Below are 14,413 nucleotides of genomic sequence, written 5' to 3'. Positions count from 1 at the left end.
GTGCATGCGTTGACGTGCATGGATGTTGTTGGTTAACGACTCTTCTTCAACCCTTTTATGAACAAGGAATACTCAAGCTTCCAAATCGTTGGCAAAAGTGTATAGATCATGTAGGGGACTACATAGAGAAATGAATAAGGTATGAATTGTGTATATTATTAATCAATAAATTTATTTAAAAAATTATCATTTTTATTTGATTCATCCTTGTATTTAGAAAGTTTAAAATAATAAATTTTAGTTAAGACTGAAATAAATTTAATAAAAAAAATTAATTTACATGGGTAAACATACTGATAAATCTTAACATATCAAATCAGACTAACAAAATTAAATCACTTAAAGCATTAAACAATAAAAGAAAATATCATTTACACAAGAATAAATAAAGTTAAAATCCAACAAATAAATGATATAAATAACAAAGAACAATAATTTTTCTTTAAGTAAAGTAAACCAATTTATTTTTCAGATCATGATGGGCATACATAACACATTTATTTGCATTCAATAGTAAGATATTGAGCATTCTACAACAATGATTCATATAACTTGAAAAATGCCATCGTTATGAACCAAACTCCACTAAATTCCCTAACCTACCTGCTTGCTAAACCTAGTCATGTCATCCAAAAGAAATCTTTGTAATTTATTTTTCACACAGAACCGACATTTTTGTTAAGTTTACTTTACATTTTAAAATGATAAATTTGTTTTACTTATAACAAAAAAATATCTGAATATAATACTTCAAATAACAGATAAATCTAATAACAAAAGTAAAGAAGGCGACAAAGAAAACAGGATTTTGCCAAGACTTTCTGTAGCATATAGAAAAGAACTGATAAAAATAAACATTTTACAAATACAGTAAAATAACCTTAATTCAGAACAATTGAGAAGGATTGGAGAAAATATGTAAAATAATTTTGCTCTACATAACTACATAAAATTATTTAATAATGATGTGGTTATGTCTAGGAAATTGGTCTCTGTCCTCAGAAATGCTAAAGATAAACTAAACCTACTGTAAGTCCAGGATTTTATAAACTGATTTGTAAAGTCAATAACTAACTAATTTATGATATACAGAGTAAATTAAGAGAAAGGCTTGAAACAGGGTAAAGAAGCATTTGGCTTATTATAAATATAGTGAACCAGAAAAACTGGTTGCAGTCTGACATTGGCTGGCCTATTAAAAAAAATGAACTTAAAAATGTATAAACAGAAACTGAGTAGTTGGGAAGCTTATTTTATCGACAGTGAAGCAGAAACTTCATTGTTGAACCACAGTAGAGAACAATATAAAATAGTCTGTTTGAGTTTTAAATTTGTTAAAAAACTTTTGCAAAGTTTTGAATCATAAGAGTATTAAACATTTTAACTCCCTTAAAATTTTGTTCATGCGTAGGGATATCTCTTTGAGTGGTTTAAGGTTCATACTATCAATCTTGAGATAAGTTTCTTGAGATAAGTTCTCAACCCAAAAAGAGGCCTGCAATAAGTAGTTGCCTAAATTGAGTCAGTCTAAATTGAGATTTAAATAGTTTGGATGTTTTTACACTAAATTTACACTTTCTACTGGTCTTGCCTAAAACAAAAACACTTACTAGTGTTTTTTTAACATATTTTTTATTCTTTTTTTGGAAAAAAGAACTATATTTTTCATATACAAAAAGAATACCACTATACAGGACCTACAACAATCATAACTGGAAACATCACATCATTAGGCATATAAACTATATATTAAAATAGAAATGAGAATAGGAAGTACAATTCCCCAACTTTGTTGTTTATTTTCATAAAAATTACAGACATTAAATCTACAGAAAAATTGTTGAGTATTTCATGTTCACATCATAGACAATTCATTTTCCATTATGAAACAATCATTTTATGACTATAAAATGACTTGCCAGAGAGAATAAGATTATAAACATCAATTATCTGCATTTAATCACTTACAGAATAACTGTCTCTACAGGAAACAAGAAAGCGTTGAGTAAGTGTCAATCCAGGTGTTTCCAGTGTAAGAGATTTGCTAGCAGCTATGTATCCATTTAGTATATCTTCTTTGACATGGCAGAAAAAAGATTTTGCTTTTGTTTTATCAGAAACTGAGTCACTTTGCTGTGAATGTTTAATAGACTCTTCTGTTTTCCAATCTTGATAACGGCTATGACACATAATAAAATTTTGACTAGCTGCTTGGTATGATTCACGAAAGAACTGATATACTGATACATCAAACAGCAACTAAAAAAAGAAATGAACATTTTTTAATCTTAATTCTTAAAAGAATATTTCCCAATTAAAAAAAAAAATCTTTATTAGTGTAGTATAAAAAATATTACTTTGATGATACAAATTGGCTAACCAATTAATTACCAGCAGCTTGAAAATATTTGTTTTTTAGCATGATATCAGTACCACCATTATAATCAGCTTGTCAATAAATTTTATCTTATTGACAAAACAGATAAAAAGTATGTATAAAATAAAAGATAATTTATAAGAAACTTTTTTAATTATTAGAATAAAATGATGTTCATCACATAGAAATGTACCATTTGCTTTAGAACTATTTTTACCATACTGTAGGTATAAGACATGCATGAAACCAAACTGATTTGAGCTGTGATTTTACTACAACAGTAAATGCAAGTTTCAAGCTGGAGTTGAAACTTCAATTGGATGTCCAAAGCAATGTTTGTCAACTCACTGAAGTCTGAGTCTTAAAATTTTTCTATTCATTTGTAAAAGTTTTTGTAGTTTGTACAACTTTATATTGCCTGGTAATAAGAGAGTAAATGTTACCTCATTTTTCACCTTTGAAAAGCAAAAACTGGATCACTGCATGCTGTTCAACTAATTCACAAACTTAAAGAGAACTCGTCATTGTAATTTTGATAATATAAACAAAACAATTTTCCTCAACATCTGATCAAATGTCATCACAGGGTTACCAACTTACTGTTCTGAAAGTATTATTTTACACTTTTTTAGAAAATCATAATTAATGGTACTCTTTTACCAGCTATTTTGCCTCCTTAGGTTTTTATTTATATAATAATTGAATAGCCCTTGTAATTCTGATTATTCGTATTTTCTTGGAACAGTTACTAAACAATTAGTGTTATTTGTTAATTACAATAAAATATTATTTTATATTATTTTTATCTTGGTGCCTCATCAAGATTTGTGATCTCAAGTGACCAAAAATTAAAAAGAAAAAAAAACAGCTTAATCAATTTGTAATAAAAGCAATAATAATTTGTTCAGCATTAGGAATAAATTCAATAATTTAATGAAATTCAAAAGTAATCTTTATTCATAAATTCATACAAATAACATAAAACTACTAATAAATGCAAGCATGAACTGTATTTTTTTTCAATTTTATGACAAACAAGTAGTTTTTGAGAAAGCTGGATTTTCCTACTTTTGGAGGAGTTTGAGAGAAAACTACTAAATATTTAAAATAAAAACAAAAAAAACCATAAATAAATAAAAAAAATGGCTGGAAATATTACAAAATATATCATACAGCAAACACCCACAAAATTACTTCAAAATTGGTCAAACTGTTCAGTTTTTATCTATGTGCACAGACACACATCTTTATTAAACCACTTTTCAGAACTCAGGGACCTGCAGAATGGATCCTCTGTTTTGAGAAACTCTCACACATTAATTTTTGGTTGCTTGCATAACTTATATTACATTCACATGAGAAGATAAAAATTAATCATGAAAAGTAAGATAATAGACATATAAAGAAATAGAAAAATGTATAAGTCTATATTTATCAGAGCTTAGAAAATATTTTTTATATTAGCGTGGAAAGAATTGGGTTCTCAGGTCCCTTTAATCATTTAATTAAGCCTATAGCATATATCTGGCATTATTCTTTTTACGGTTGCCTTTTAAAATTAGTCTGAGAATTAGATGTCCTCCCTCTCATCCTTTCTGAAATATCCATGCTCTTTCTGTAACTATTTATCTATTACATCTTCCACCAAATTTTCTACTTGCTTGTAAACTATCTAGAGAATATTGATGTATTCAATGTTATACTGAAAACGAATGTAGTAACAGTTAACATTTTCTTGTAAAACCCGAGGGTATTTCTCCAGCATCATACATTTTGCATACTAATATGTAAAAGTTGTTCAGATCTGATACATTCAAAAGGTGTAACATCAATTCCTGATTTTTTTTCTTGTTTAAATCTTTTACTGTTCTATTAAATTGAGATCATTAAAGTGTCCTATGAAAATCATCATCAATCTTTTTTCTTCCTCTAACCACATCAAATATTTTTTCTCCTCTTTACTATCCTTCTGTATATCATAATATTTATTTTCATTTAGTAATGCTATTGTAAACTTACAGACATTTTTATGAAAGATGAATTTTGAGTTATGTGAGAATTGCTAAACCTGATTGAGATTCAAAGCTAAAACTTCCAGATGGTGATAGGAATCCTACTACTACACCATACGATGCTACTATAATACACTATACAATATGCTGTAAGAGTTATGAATTAATCTACAACAGGTTAATGCCCTTATTCACTCTTGTATTAAAAATTTTTCCAAGCTGACTATATATAATCTTTTAAATAAAATAATACCAAAGAAATTGATATTTTCATGTGATTTTAATTTGAGTAACTAAAGTTACAGGTATTCATTTATCTATGTACCACAAATTCTTCCTATAAATAGCAAAAAAGCCTCTCTGTATCAATGAATATCATACCTTTTTCTACAAAGCATCAAAGAGCATTAAAAAAAATATCATCCATTGCACTAAAATTTTTTGAGAACCCTGAAAAATGATTAATTTAGAATATGATTCACACACTGTAATTATACAATTCATTAAAATACATATGTAAAGTTCATTTAGAGTAACTAACAGATACAGCTCCAGTTTGCTGGACTATTAATGATTTTTTTTATATTAACTGGACATACAACCCCTGTCCACTGTTCATCTAAGAAGGATCCTGCTGGACATAATTTCAAAAAATATCTTGGCAAAAAAAAATTAATTTTTGCTATTTAGACCTAGTTTTCATAAAAAAATCAGATTTTTAATGAACTTGCAACATTACTGGTCATCTTTTTTTAATATCAACTGGCAATCTTATCTGTTGAGATTTGCTTCTCTGGAACAATTATTAAACATTAATAATTTACTTATTCATAACTTCTTTGGGTCATCAATTATCTGTAAACATGAACATTTTTACACTACAGCTAATATATTTTACTAATACCTTTCAGAGCTAAACTCCTGCTCAATATCATCAGTTTTTATTGCCTCAATTAGCTTCAATGTGGCAAGCTTCACCTACCACAATGAATCTTACCTTAAGCTTTCCTAATACTAGCTTTATACATTTTTACAAATTACAAAAATTTAGTTTACTTTCTTCAGGATTTAATCTTCTGAACTTTTGTAAAGTTATTCAACACTTTCAGCTACTTTTACACGTCTTGTTATACTAAGTATCCTGAATCAACTTACTGACTTGACTCTGCACAATCCATTTTACTCCTGTTGAATTTATATAATTCTATTTAATATTTTAAGTAAAGGAGTTCATGTAATATGAGCTAAAGAATTCCCTTACAGCTTTATGTATACAGAATCTGTACCTCATACCATGGTGGATATCGATGTTTTGAATATGAAAACAGCATACTCGTACTGACATTTTTAATATTTTTATTTTTTTGATTATGTAATTCTAGAAGTAATATTTTTAATTTTCAAATTTTAATTATGTGCATTTTATAAAGTATGTCTGCTGATGAAGCTGATGTTCTGAAAGGACTTCAGACAAATAAGTAAGTGTTTTTACTGTATCTGGTGTTATAAATATTATTATTATATAATAGTTAACATACCGAAACCAAATTCCAAATATAAGTAAAACAGAACTAGTCATTAGGATATCTAAAATAAAAACATATAGCTTTCAACATAAGCAACAACTTTTGCTATAATTTAGATCTGGTTCACAATGTGTCATAAAATAATGAATTTGAGTACCTCTGATTGCTAACTGTTAATAGACAACAAAATCTTTAAAAAAAATTCAACTTTAATAAACAACATACACAAATTTAAAAAATAAAAATCCAACTTTGGCAAAACTAACTAAACAAAATATTATTAATTTAAAATGGAAGGTTGAATCCTTTTAAATAAATTGATACTACTTTCTGATTACGTATAAGTAAGTCTTTCATTTCCTTCTACATCTAACCCATACCAAGACACTAGTTGAATATTCTACAGACAGCATTTAATATTAAAATGGAAATGATTTAATCCATGGGTAACCAAATATTTTGTTTTAGGAACAAGTATAGTTTTTATATATGCCGTTTTGAAGGAAAAATCTCAGTTTTAAAACTTTTTAACAGAAAAGCTCTGCTGTGATTACAGTTCCTGGCTTTTTAAATAAAATCCACCACGAAGATACTATTTTGTTTCTGCTACATACTGGTACATCTTCTTTGATTAAGTTTCGTTGAATCTGATTACCTTTGGTAAAGCTGGAAATTCTTAGGCACTATATAAGTACTAGTGCACCACTGCATTGATGTTTTGCCTTTTTTTTTTTTAACTATGCACATTGCACTCTGTGCAATGTAAAGAAATCCCATAGTATAATAAATCATATTGTAATGATTTTCTAAAATTTTGCATAATCTTTCTCAATAATGGTTTAAGTCTGAAAATTAAGCATAACACTTTTTTCTTCAATCAAATTATATAGCCTTCCTTGAACTCACAACACCCTTACCCTTGCCTTATCTATTTTTTACCTCATTGCTATGGATAACTTCACATTATTAATGATGAATAGCATACCTTTACTGTTGAGTGATTGAATCACAGATTAAACTTCAAAACTGTTATTTATTTTTGTAAACATCATTACTTAATGACAAAGAAATCAAATATACTGCTGTTAACCAACTGGAACTATTACAATGTCCAATATCCTAATATATGTCCAATATCCTTATTCTTTTTGAAAAGACCCTAATGAATTCAGCAATCAACATTTCTATCAAAAAGGGCTGTTAGACCTTTTTGTATAAATCTATAAAACTGTTAGGTATTAAGGCTTCTGCATAAAATTAGGATTAGGATTGATAAATTAATTATATATAATTTTTTTAATTCTTCATAACATAACAAAAGACAAAAATACCTGACAGTGAAACTCATTAATAGATATATATGAACTACTTGAACTCCAATCAATTTGTAATTCAGTTTCATCCTCAGAAAGAGGTACAAAAGTGCTAGAAGAAGGTACACCCTGGGACAACTGGCCTCTAGTATTACCAGCTTCTACAATTTTACTCAGCACTTCAACACTCCTCTCTGCATCTTCTTCCAAACGTGACATAAGCTCCTCTGCAACGCATAATGCTACGTACTGATTATCTTGCATTCCATGTCTGTAAAAAAAAAATATTTTTTTACTGATAATTTATTACAAACATTAAGTGGAAATATAATTAAAAGAAAATATTTCTTACTGTTTCTCAGCTCGCAGGGCTCCATTCTCAGTCCCTTACTGTGGAACCTGATATTTGACGGATTTTTGGGGCTGACATTTCCGGAAGGGGTCATGGCCCAGGCTTTCACTGATGACTGTCTCCTGTCAGTTCGTGGTAATTCACGACTGCAGCTGGAAGACCAAGCACAGGCGGCTTTGTCAACCACAGAGGGCTGGATGGACATTCAAAATTTAAGGATTTCTGTGCCCAAGATGAAGTTTAAGCTTCTCAAGAGTGCAGACAAATTATTATAGTCGTCGTAACCCCTGTATTAAGTATAAAGGCTGTGTAATCAGTTGAATTCGACTTCATAAGTACCTAGGTGTTTTGTTTGATGAGCAGTTGCTGTTTAGCAACCACATTAGGCAAGTAGCAGTGGACGCCGTCTCTGGCCACTCACAAGCAGCAAGTCAATGTGGTGTGAGCCACAGTGTCGAACCACGTGGAGTTCGTTGATGCGGTTGCTTCATTCAACCAACATCAGTAGTTTACCTAAGGGAAAAGACTCCAACCGCACTGCTGTAGGAAGCTAACCGAGAGAAGAGCTGGCTACCAGCCAGATTAAAGCTCCAAGCAGTTTAATGGTGGACAAGTACTTGCTGGCATTCAGAGGCCTAGGTGTGGCAGTGAATTGCTGTCTTTGATGAGATAAATTTAATTATTGATAGTCATATATGTTTTAGTAGTTGACAGGGTGCACCTACCCATTTTAGTGACATATGACATGTGGGCGATGGGATACGCAAGGGAGTGGTGTATGGTACCACGCTTTTAGGTTAGCTCTAGGAGCTAGTTATGGCACTAGTTGCTAAACTGTTTTGATGCTCAGTAGCCGCTGAGTCTGGTGGCACAGACATTCAGTCTTATGCTTTAGGGCGACCGAATGGAGTGGTGGGGGGGAAATGCCAAGCAAACCAATTACTGCTTCTCAACCATTTTCTATAAGTATTATTATTATTACAGTTATATTCACCTTTCCTTTGATTCATCAGACTATGTGAAATTACCATATGTAAAATAAAAACATTATGATAGCAATTTCTTTATGTATGAAACTGAGATTAAATTAGAACAAAAACGTTGGGGGAAGCTGTAAAATAACTAAGATATTTTTACATACTACTTCTCCCAAAATCTTTAATTAAAATTAATTAAATACATTATCCAGCATAGAAAGATACAAAATAAAAACATTTTCATAAAATGTGGAGAAAACTTTCAATGAGTATTTCTTTTGCATGTTTTTACTTGAATACTGAGTATCTCTTAACGCTGTAATTAGAATATATATATATATATATATATATATATATATATATATATATATACAGGTGTATCACAAAGTTCTTCCAGGACTTTCATAAACTCTTCTACTTGTGAAAATAATAGAAAAAGTTTGTATAAACATAAGTCATGAAATGCTAAATTGCGAGTTATAGCTAATGAAATATTTCACTTGGAGAACTCAAAGTGAAATGAGGTTGTATCAAAATTTTTAGGACATTAATTAAGGGGCAGAATTAGTGATTTCTTATGGGTTTTGACTTGAAAAATTAAATGAAATAGGTCCAGAACCATATCTGCAGTAGGTTTGTAAAATCTGGGTGAAAAACCAATAAACTGGAATAAAACACCATGTTTTTTACATTTGACATACAATATCTTTGTTAAATGGGTAATAAACACATAAAACTTTTAAACAAAACTTGTACAGAATATAATTCTGAACAAAGTAGTGAAGATAAGTTGAAAAAACAAAAAAAAGTTACAAAAATTCAAATTTTATTTAGAAACAGTACACTAAGTGAGCTGAAGGATTGCCCCTGTCTTTATCAACCGAACAGTCAGCTGGTTTAGGCGGGATGCATGAGCACGATTTATTGCACTATCTAACCAGATGATATCATTCAATTATTAATAACATGACACATTTGTATATAGAATGCAAACACAACAGACTAGTACAACAGAATGATTAGTACACTAGACACAGCAGTTGGTGAGGGTCAAACTTTCAGGTACTGTACACTAGACCAAAGTGTATTTATATGCACCAGTTTATAATAAATATTCAACAGCCTGCCTTTTCAACACATTTTTTGGCACACTCCTGCACATCTTTTGTTCCTCTTTTTAGTTCTTCAGGGCTCTCCTTAAGTTGCTCAGCCACATCCATAATGCGGACAATTACTTCCTCACAAGAATGTATTTTTGTTTTGTGTACAATATATTTCATCCAACCTCAGATGCAAAAATCTAAAGGTGTTAGATCAGGCGATCTTAGTTGCTAGGAATGTGGCCCTCCTTGATCGATCCATTTTATAGGGATATGATGATTTAGGTGAGTGGAAATGGCACTAGAGAAGTGGAGAGGTGTGCCATCATGCTGGAAGTATATTATGCATCTCAGTGCTAGAGAAACATCTTTAAATAGTTGTGGCAATTCTTCTTGGAGAAAGTCCAAGCAGATATCAGCATTTAAGTGGTCAGGTAATATGAACGGTCCAAACAGCTGATTGTGAAGAAGGCCACAACATACATTGATGCTTAATTAGTGTTGAAAATTGCCTTCTACCATTTCATGAGAATTTACTTCTGTCCATGTATATTCATTGCATAAGTTGTTGATGCCATCTCAGGTAACATTTGCCGTGTCAGTAAACAAAATATACTTGTAGAATTATCGATTTGTGTTCCACCAGTTGAAAAACTCCAAAGTGAACTATCTCATAGTTGTAGATGCTGAACTGGGTGTTTACAGTGAGGATAAAACTTGTTTTGTTTAAGTGTTCTCCAAACCACTGAACACAAAACTCTGATCCATTCAGAAAGACGATGTACTGATGCTATTTTAATTTATTATTAATTTGAAATCTCCAAATATCCCATACCAAAATCTTACAATCTGTTCATATAAACATTGATGAGTGACACTTCATATATTTCATATATTTATTACTATATATGAAATGAACTGTTTTTAAAAGAAAAATCATTTATTAACAAGAACTTTGATTATTATCATACTTTATTAATGTTGCGCTGAGTAAAAAAATAATACGGAAAATGACATCTCTTCAAACAGTTGTACTAACTACAACGGGATATCACGGTGACTCCATGCTAGATTATTCAACTTATTGACGGCTGCTCTTTTATCATCAAACTTGACAACTACTCATTTACGTCACAACAGGGCTCAAATGATGAATCTTTATTTTGGAAAAGCTTCATTGATTTGTACATTTCAACTTCTGGATCGTTGAAGCAGGTTTTATAGTTATTGAAACATATTTCATTCTTAACCATGTTATTTTCAAAACCTTTTGCCTTTTTCACCTCTTTGTACACATTTGTTACTTCCTTAACAGACTCAACCCCCATCCATGTATACAGCTTAGCTCTGAGTCCAATGAATATTTTTAAAAGTCATGGATCTCAATTTCCAGCATAAAATTGTCCATGTCCACATTCAGCAGCCACACTTTTGGGCATTATTTTAATTTTAACACATTGTAAAAGAAGTCATACTACTACGTTTTGCTCAAGTCTAGAATTGTCAGAGCAACAAATATGTGTTTGATGAGGTGAATTGTATTTCTAGCCTCCTCAACAAGTTTTTTTTTACATATATGCTTCACCAAAATTCGCTTGTATGATACAGTTTTTGTAAATGATGAGATTTTTTAATGCTGACTTGCATATGAGTTTGGATATAATTTTAAGATCAGATACCAGCTCAAAATTCACCAGTTCTAAACATTCTTCGTCATTTTCCACTTTGATGTCAGCTTGATAAACATGTATATGTCAACATTGGTAAGTAGATCTAGCTCTTTTGTAAAGATTGGCATCAAAAGCCAGTCCAGGTGTGGATTACATTATGTGCCAGGTCGAGATTGTAAATCTTTGAACAAAGCATGTGAAAGTTTTCAAGTACTTTGCCTAGTAACAAGCCATCACATTTCAAGTTCAAATCACTATGCTCGTCCAATCTTTCGAAGCCAAAGTGATGCTAAAAGTCATTGCATGTATACACTCTTTATTGGTGATTTATGAATGGGATAGTTTGCTGTAGGAAGTATCTCAGCAGTAAAGTTTGGTCAAGCTTGGTCCATGAGTTGGTGTAAATCTAGGCGTAGACACCTTTTCTGGTGACCAGGTACATGTCTTGTTTGCTAAAGAACTTCCCCATATGCTTAAAAGCGTCTTTCGGTAGATTAGACAAGTTTATCTAATCCGAATGGCATAAGTGTCAGAGTATTAGTGTGTAGCTAACAGCATATAGCATATACAGTATATAGACAGTATTGTATTTTAATTTCATGTAGTCAGCGACTGTTTAGTAAAGTTATGAATCTCTCAATTGACTTCACAATTACATTGATCTTTTGACTGTCATAATCAAGCACCCTACTGATGAAGTGAGAGTCGTAACCGGCAAGATTATGGATAAATATTAGAATATCGATTTGATTTCTGTTCCATAATTTGCAGCCACCACACAGTCCTATATTTAAAATCTGCAATGAGGCATTGGCAAGGTGTTTCTTTTTGTTCAAGTATAAGGCTATACCTTATAATCAAGGGAATCTGCAACGCTGCACCTTAGTGTTTTTTCATAAGATTAACAAATCACTGTTCAATTTGCAGTTAACCTTTAATCCATAATACTCTTGGAAAATCTTTATCACCGTGTTGTATTCTACTAGAGTTGTTATAATAACTTTTTCAAATCAACTTACTTTAAAGATATTCAGCGACCCAAGCATAACTGTTATGAACGCTATCAGTTGCAAAAGCCAAATATGCTTTTACAGTTAATAATAACTTTACTAATAGTTAACATCTGATGAGGATCTATCAAAATATGGTTTGACCATACAATATAAAATGTTTTAATTTGATCGTTCAGTATTTTCTATCTTTGTTAGTTGCACTGCAGTTGTACGACAAGTTTGGATTTTGATCCCTTGTTAGTTGCACCATACACAATGGACCGTCCTAGAAGCAGCCAATCTATACTATTGTTAGTACTTCTAAAACTATATAATATATGTTAACACATCTGTTCAAGTACAATATCACCACAGTAAGCAATCATTTTCTTTACTTTTGCTACTGCTCTGCTATAATTTTATTCTTATTTCCACTCTTCAGTCACAATGTTTTGAATAATATATAGTGCAGTTCAATGGGCTCATCATGACAAATGATTCATTCCTACCTAGTTGAATTTATGTTGTGGCAATGGTGCAATAATGATATGTTTGATAAAATAATGCATAATACATGTTTCCTCAGTGAATTTAAATATATCAGAATAAATATTTAATATATGCAATATCTTTAACCTATGTAAATTAGTCATATAAATAATAAAACATTAAAATTAAAAAAAATATTTTTATAATAAATCTAAAAAATCAATAATAAGTAAATTAAAAAAGAAATTAATGAAATTTGAGCTACCAATTGCACTTGAAACTACTGAATGTTGTATGATCTATATTTCTAAAACATTAACTTAAAGACACGCACACACACACACATACACTTTTTTAAAAGAGAAAATACTGCCAACAGGAAAGATCCAACATAGATAAGATGACGTAAATAAATATTCTTATTCACCTAAAACGAAAGGTATATTACATACATAAATATGGTAATATAAACACACAAATTTGTACATAAAATATTATTAAATAAGGTATCAAAATATTATAAATTAAGGTGTTTATGTTTTGATTTATTTAGGCAATGAATCAGATTACAGATTAATTAATGAATCAACTGCCCGCAGCTGAAGAGATGGCTACCCTATAAACATGCTCTGGCATTATTTATAAGAACTTTTCTGTATTTTTAATGCAGTTGAAAATTACCTATTTTTGAAAATAGGTTTTAATTTACAAACTGATCTTTTTTTAATTTACAGGAAAATGTTATACAAACGTGTACTAACAGAGTGTTGAATCGTGACTGCTTAGTATTTTGTGAAGAATTCATTACAGCTCGTACAGCCCACCGATGATACAATGAAACAGCAAATAAAACGTGATCTGGTTCAGAAGTATAATCAATACTACAATGAGGTGTTGCATTCTTACTTGAAACACCCACCAGGTTCAACAAATCACAAAGCAATGTCATCTGCAAAGGTAATGGTATTCTGTAACATAAAGAAAGAATCAAATAAAATATGACTGTGATAAAGAATTCATACAATATACAGTTGAACAGTAAATAGGCAAAATTTCATTCACAAATAAAAAAAAGTCTGTGTTATAATTTGTAAAGTTATTATTGAAATGTGTTCAAAAGGTAATGAAATCTTTTTATCTACACTTTTATTCTTGAAGATTAAAAAAAGCAGCTTCAAAAAAATGTATCCGCTAAACATAGATATAATATCACAAGTTTTTAATTTAGTTCCAAGTATAAATAATGCTTTATTCGGCCATTAACAACTGCAGAAAATTTGATGTAATTATCTTGACCCGCTCAAAAGGAGTCTCCAAAGTTGTAAGAAATACAATCTTTAAATTGACAAACTTTCCCTGTTTCATGAGATATAAATTACACTGTGCATATTTTATAAAAACCCCATTATCTTATAACACAGAGAGCAACTTAAATTTTTTTACAGCAACATCATTTTTATTACTTTTTCAAGTAAAACATAATAATTCAAGACTTTCCTTGATATTTTTTCCTAAACCTACCTATAACTATTTAGAGGTACAATTATCACATTAAGAGATTTATTTTCCTTTTTTTCTGGAGAATTCTGAACTGTTCAGATTTCA

The 14,413-nt window shown here is 30.3% G+C and overlaps 1 protein-coding gene across 1 annotated transcript in view; it reads right to left on the bottom strand.

Moving 5' to 3' along the window:
* IntS8 (integrator complex subunit 8) overlaps positions 1 to 14,413 on the bottom strand; it is an 82,116-nt gene that overhangs the window by 49,144 nt on the left and 18,559 nt on the right. The window contains exons 3-5 of the mRNA XM_075374983.1: positions 13,570 to 13,776; positions 7,247 to 7,499; positions 1,969 to 2,259 (exon numbers count right to left, since the gene is read on the bottom strand). Of these exons, the coding sequence (XP_075231098.1) occupies positions 1,969 to 2,259; positions 7,247 to 7,499; positions 13,570 to 13,776 (751 nt within the window). The remainder of the gene's footprint in view (positions 1 to 1,968; positions 2,260 to 7,246; positions 7,500 to 13,569; positions 13,777 to 14,413) is intronic.

Source organism: Lycorma delicatula, chromosome 1, assembly GCF_047948215.1.
Source record: "Lycorma delicatula isolate Av1 chromosome 1, ASM4794821v1, whole genome shotgun sequence".
Classification (NCBI taxonomy): Eukaryota; Metazoa; Arthropoda; class Insecta; order Hemiptera; family Fulgoridae; genus Lycorma; species Lycorma delicatula.
This window is presented reverse-complemented; position numbering and strand designations above follow the sequence as displayed.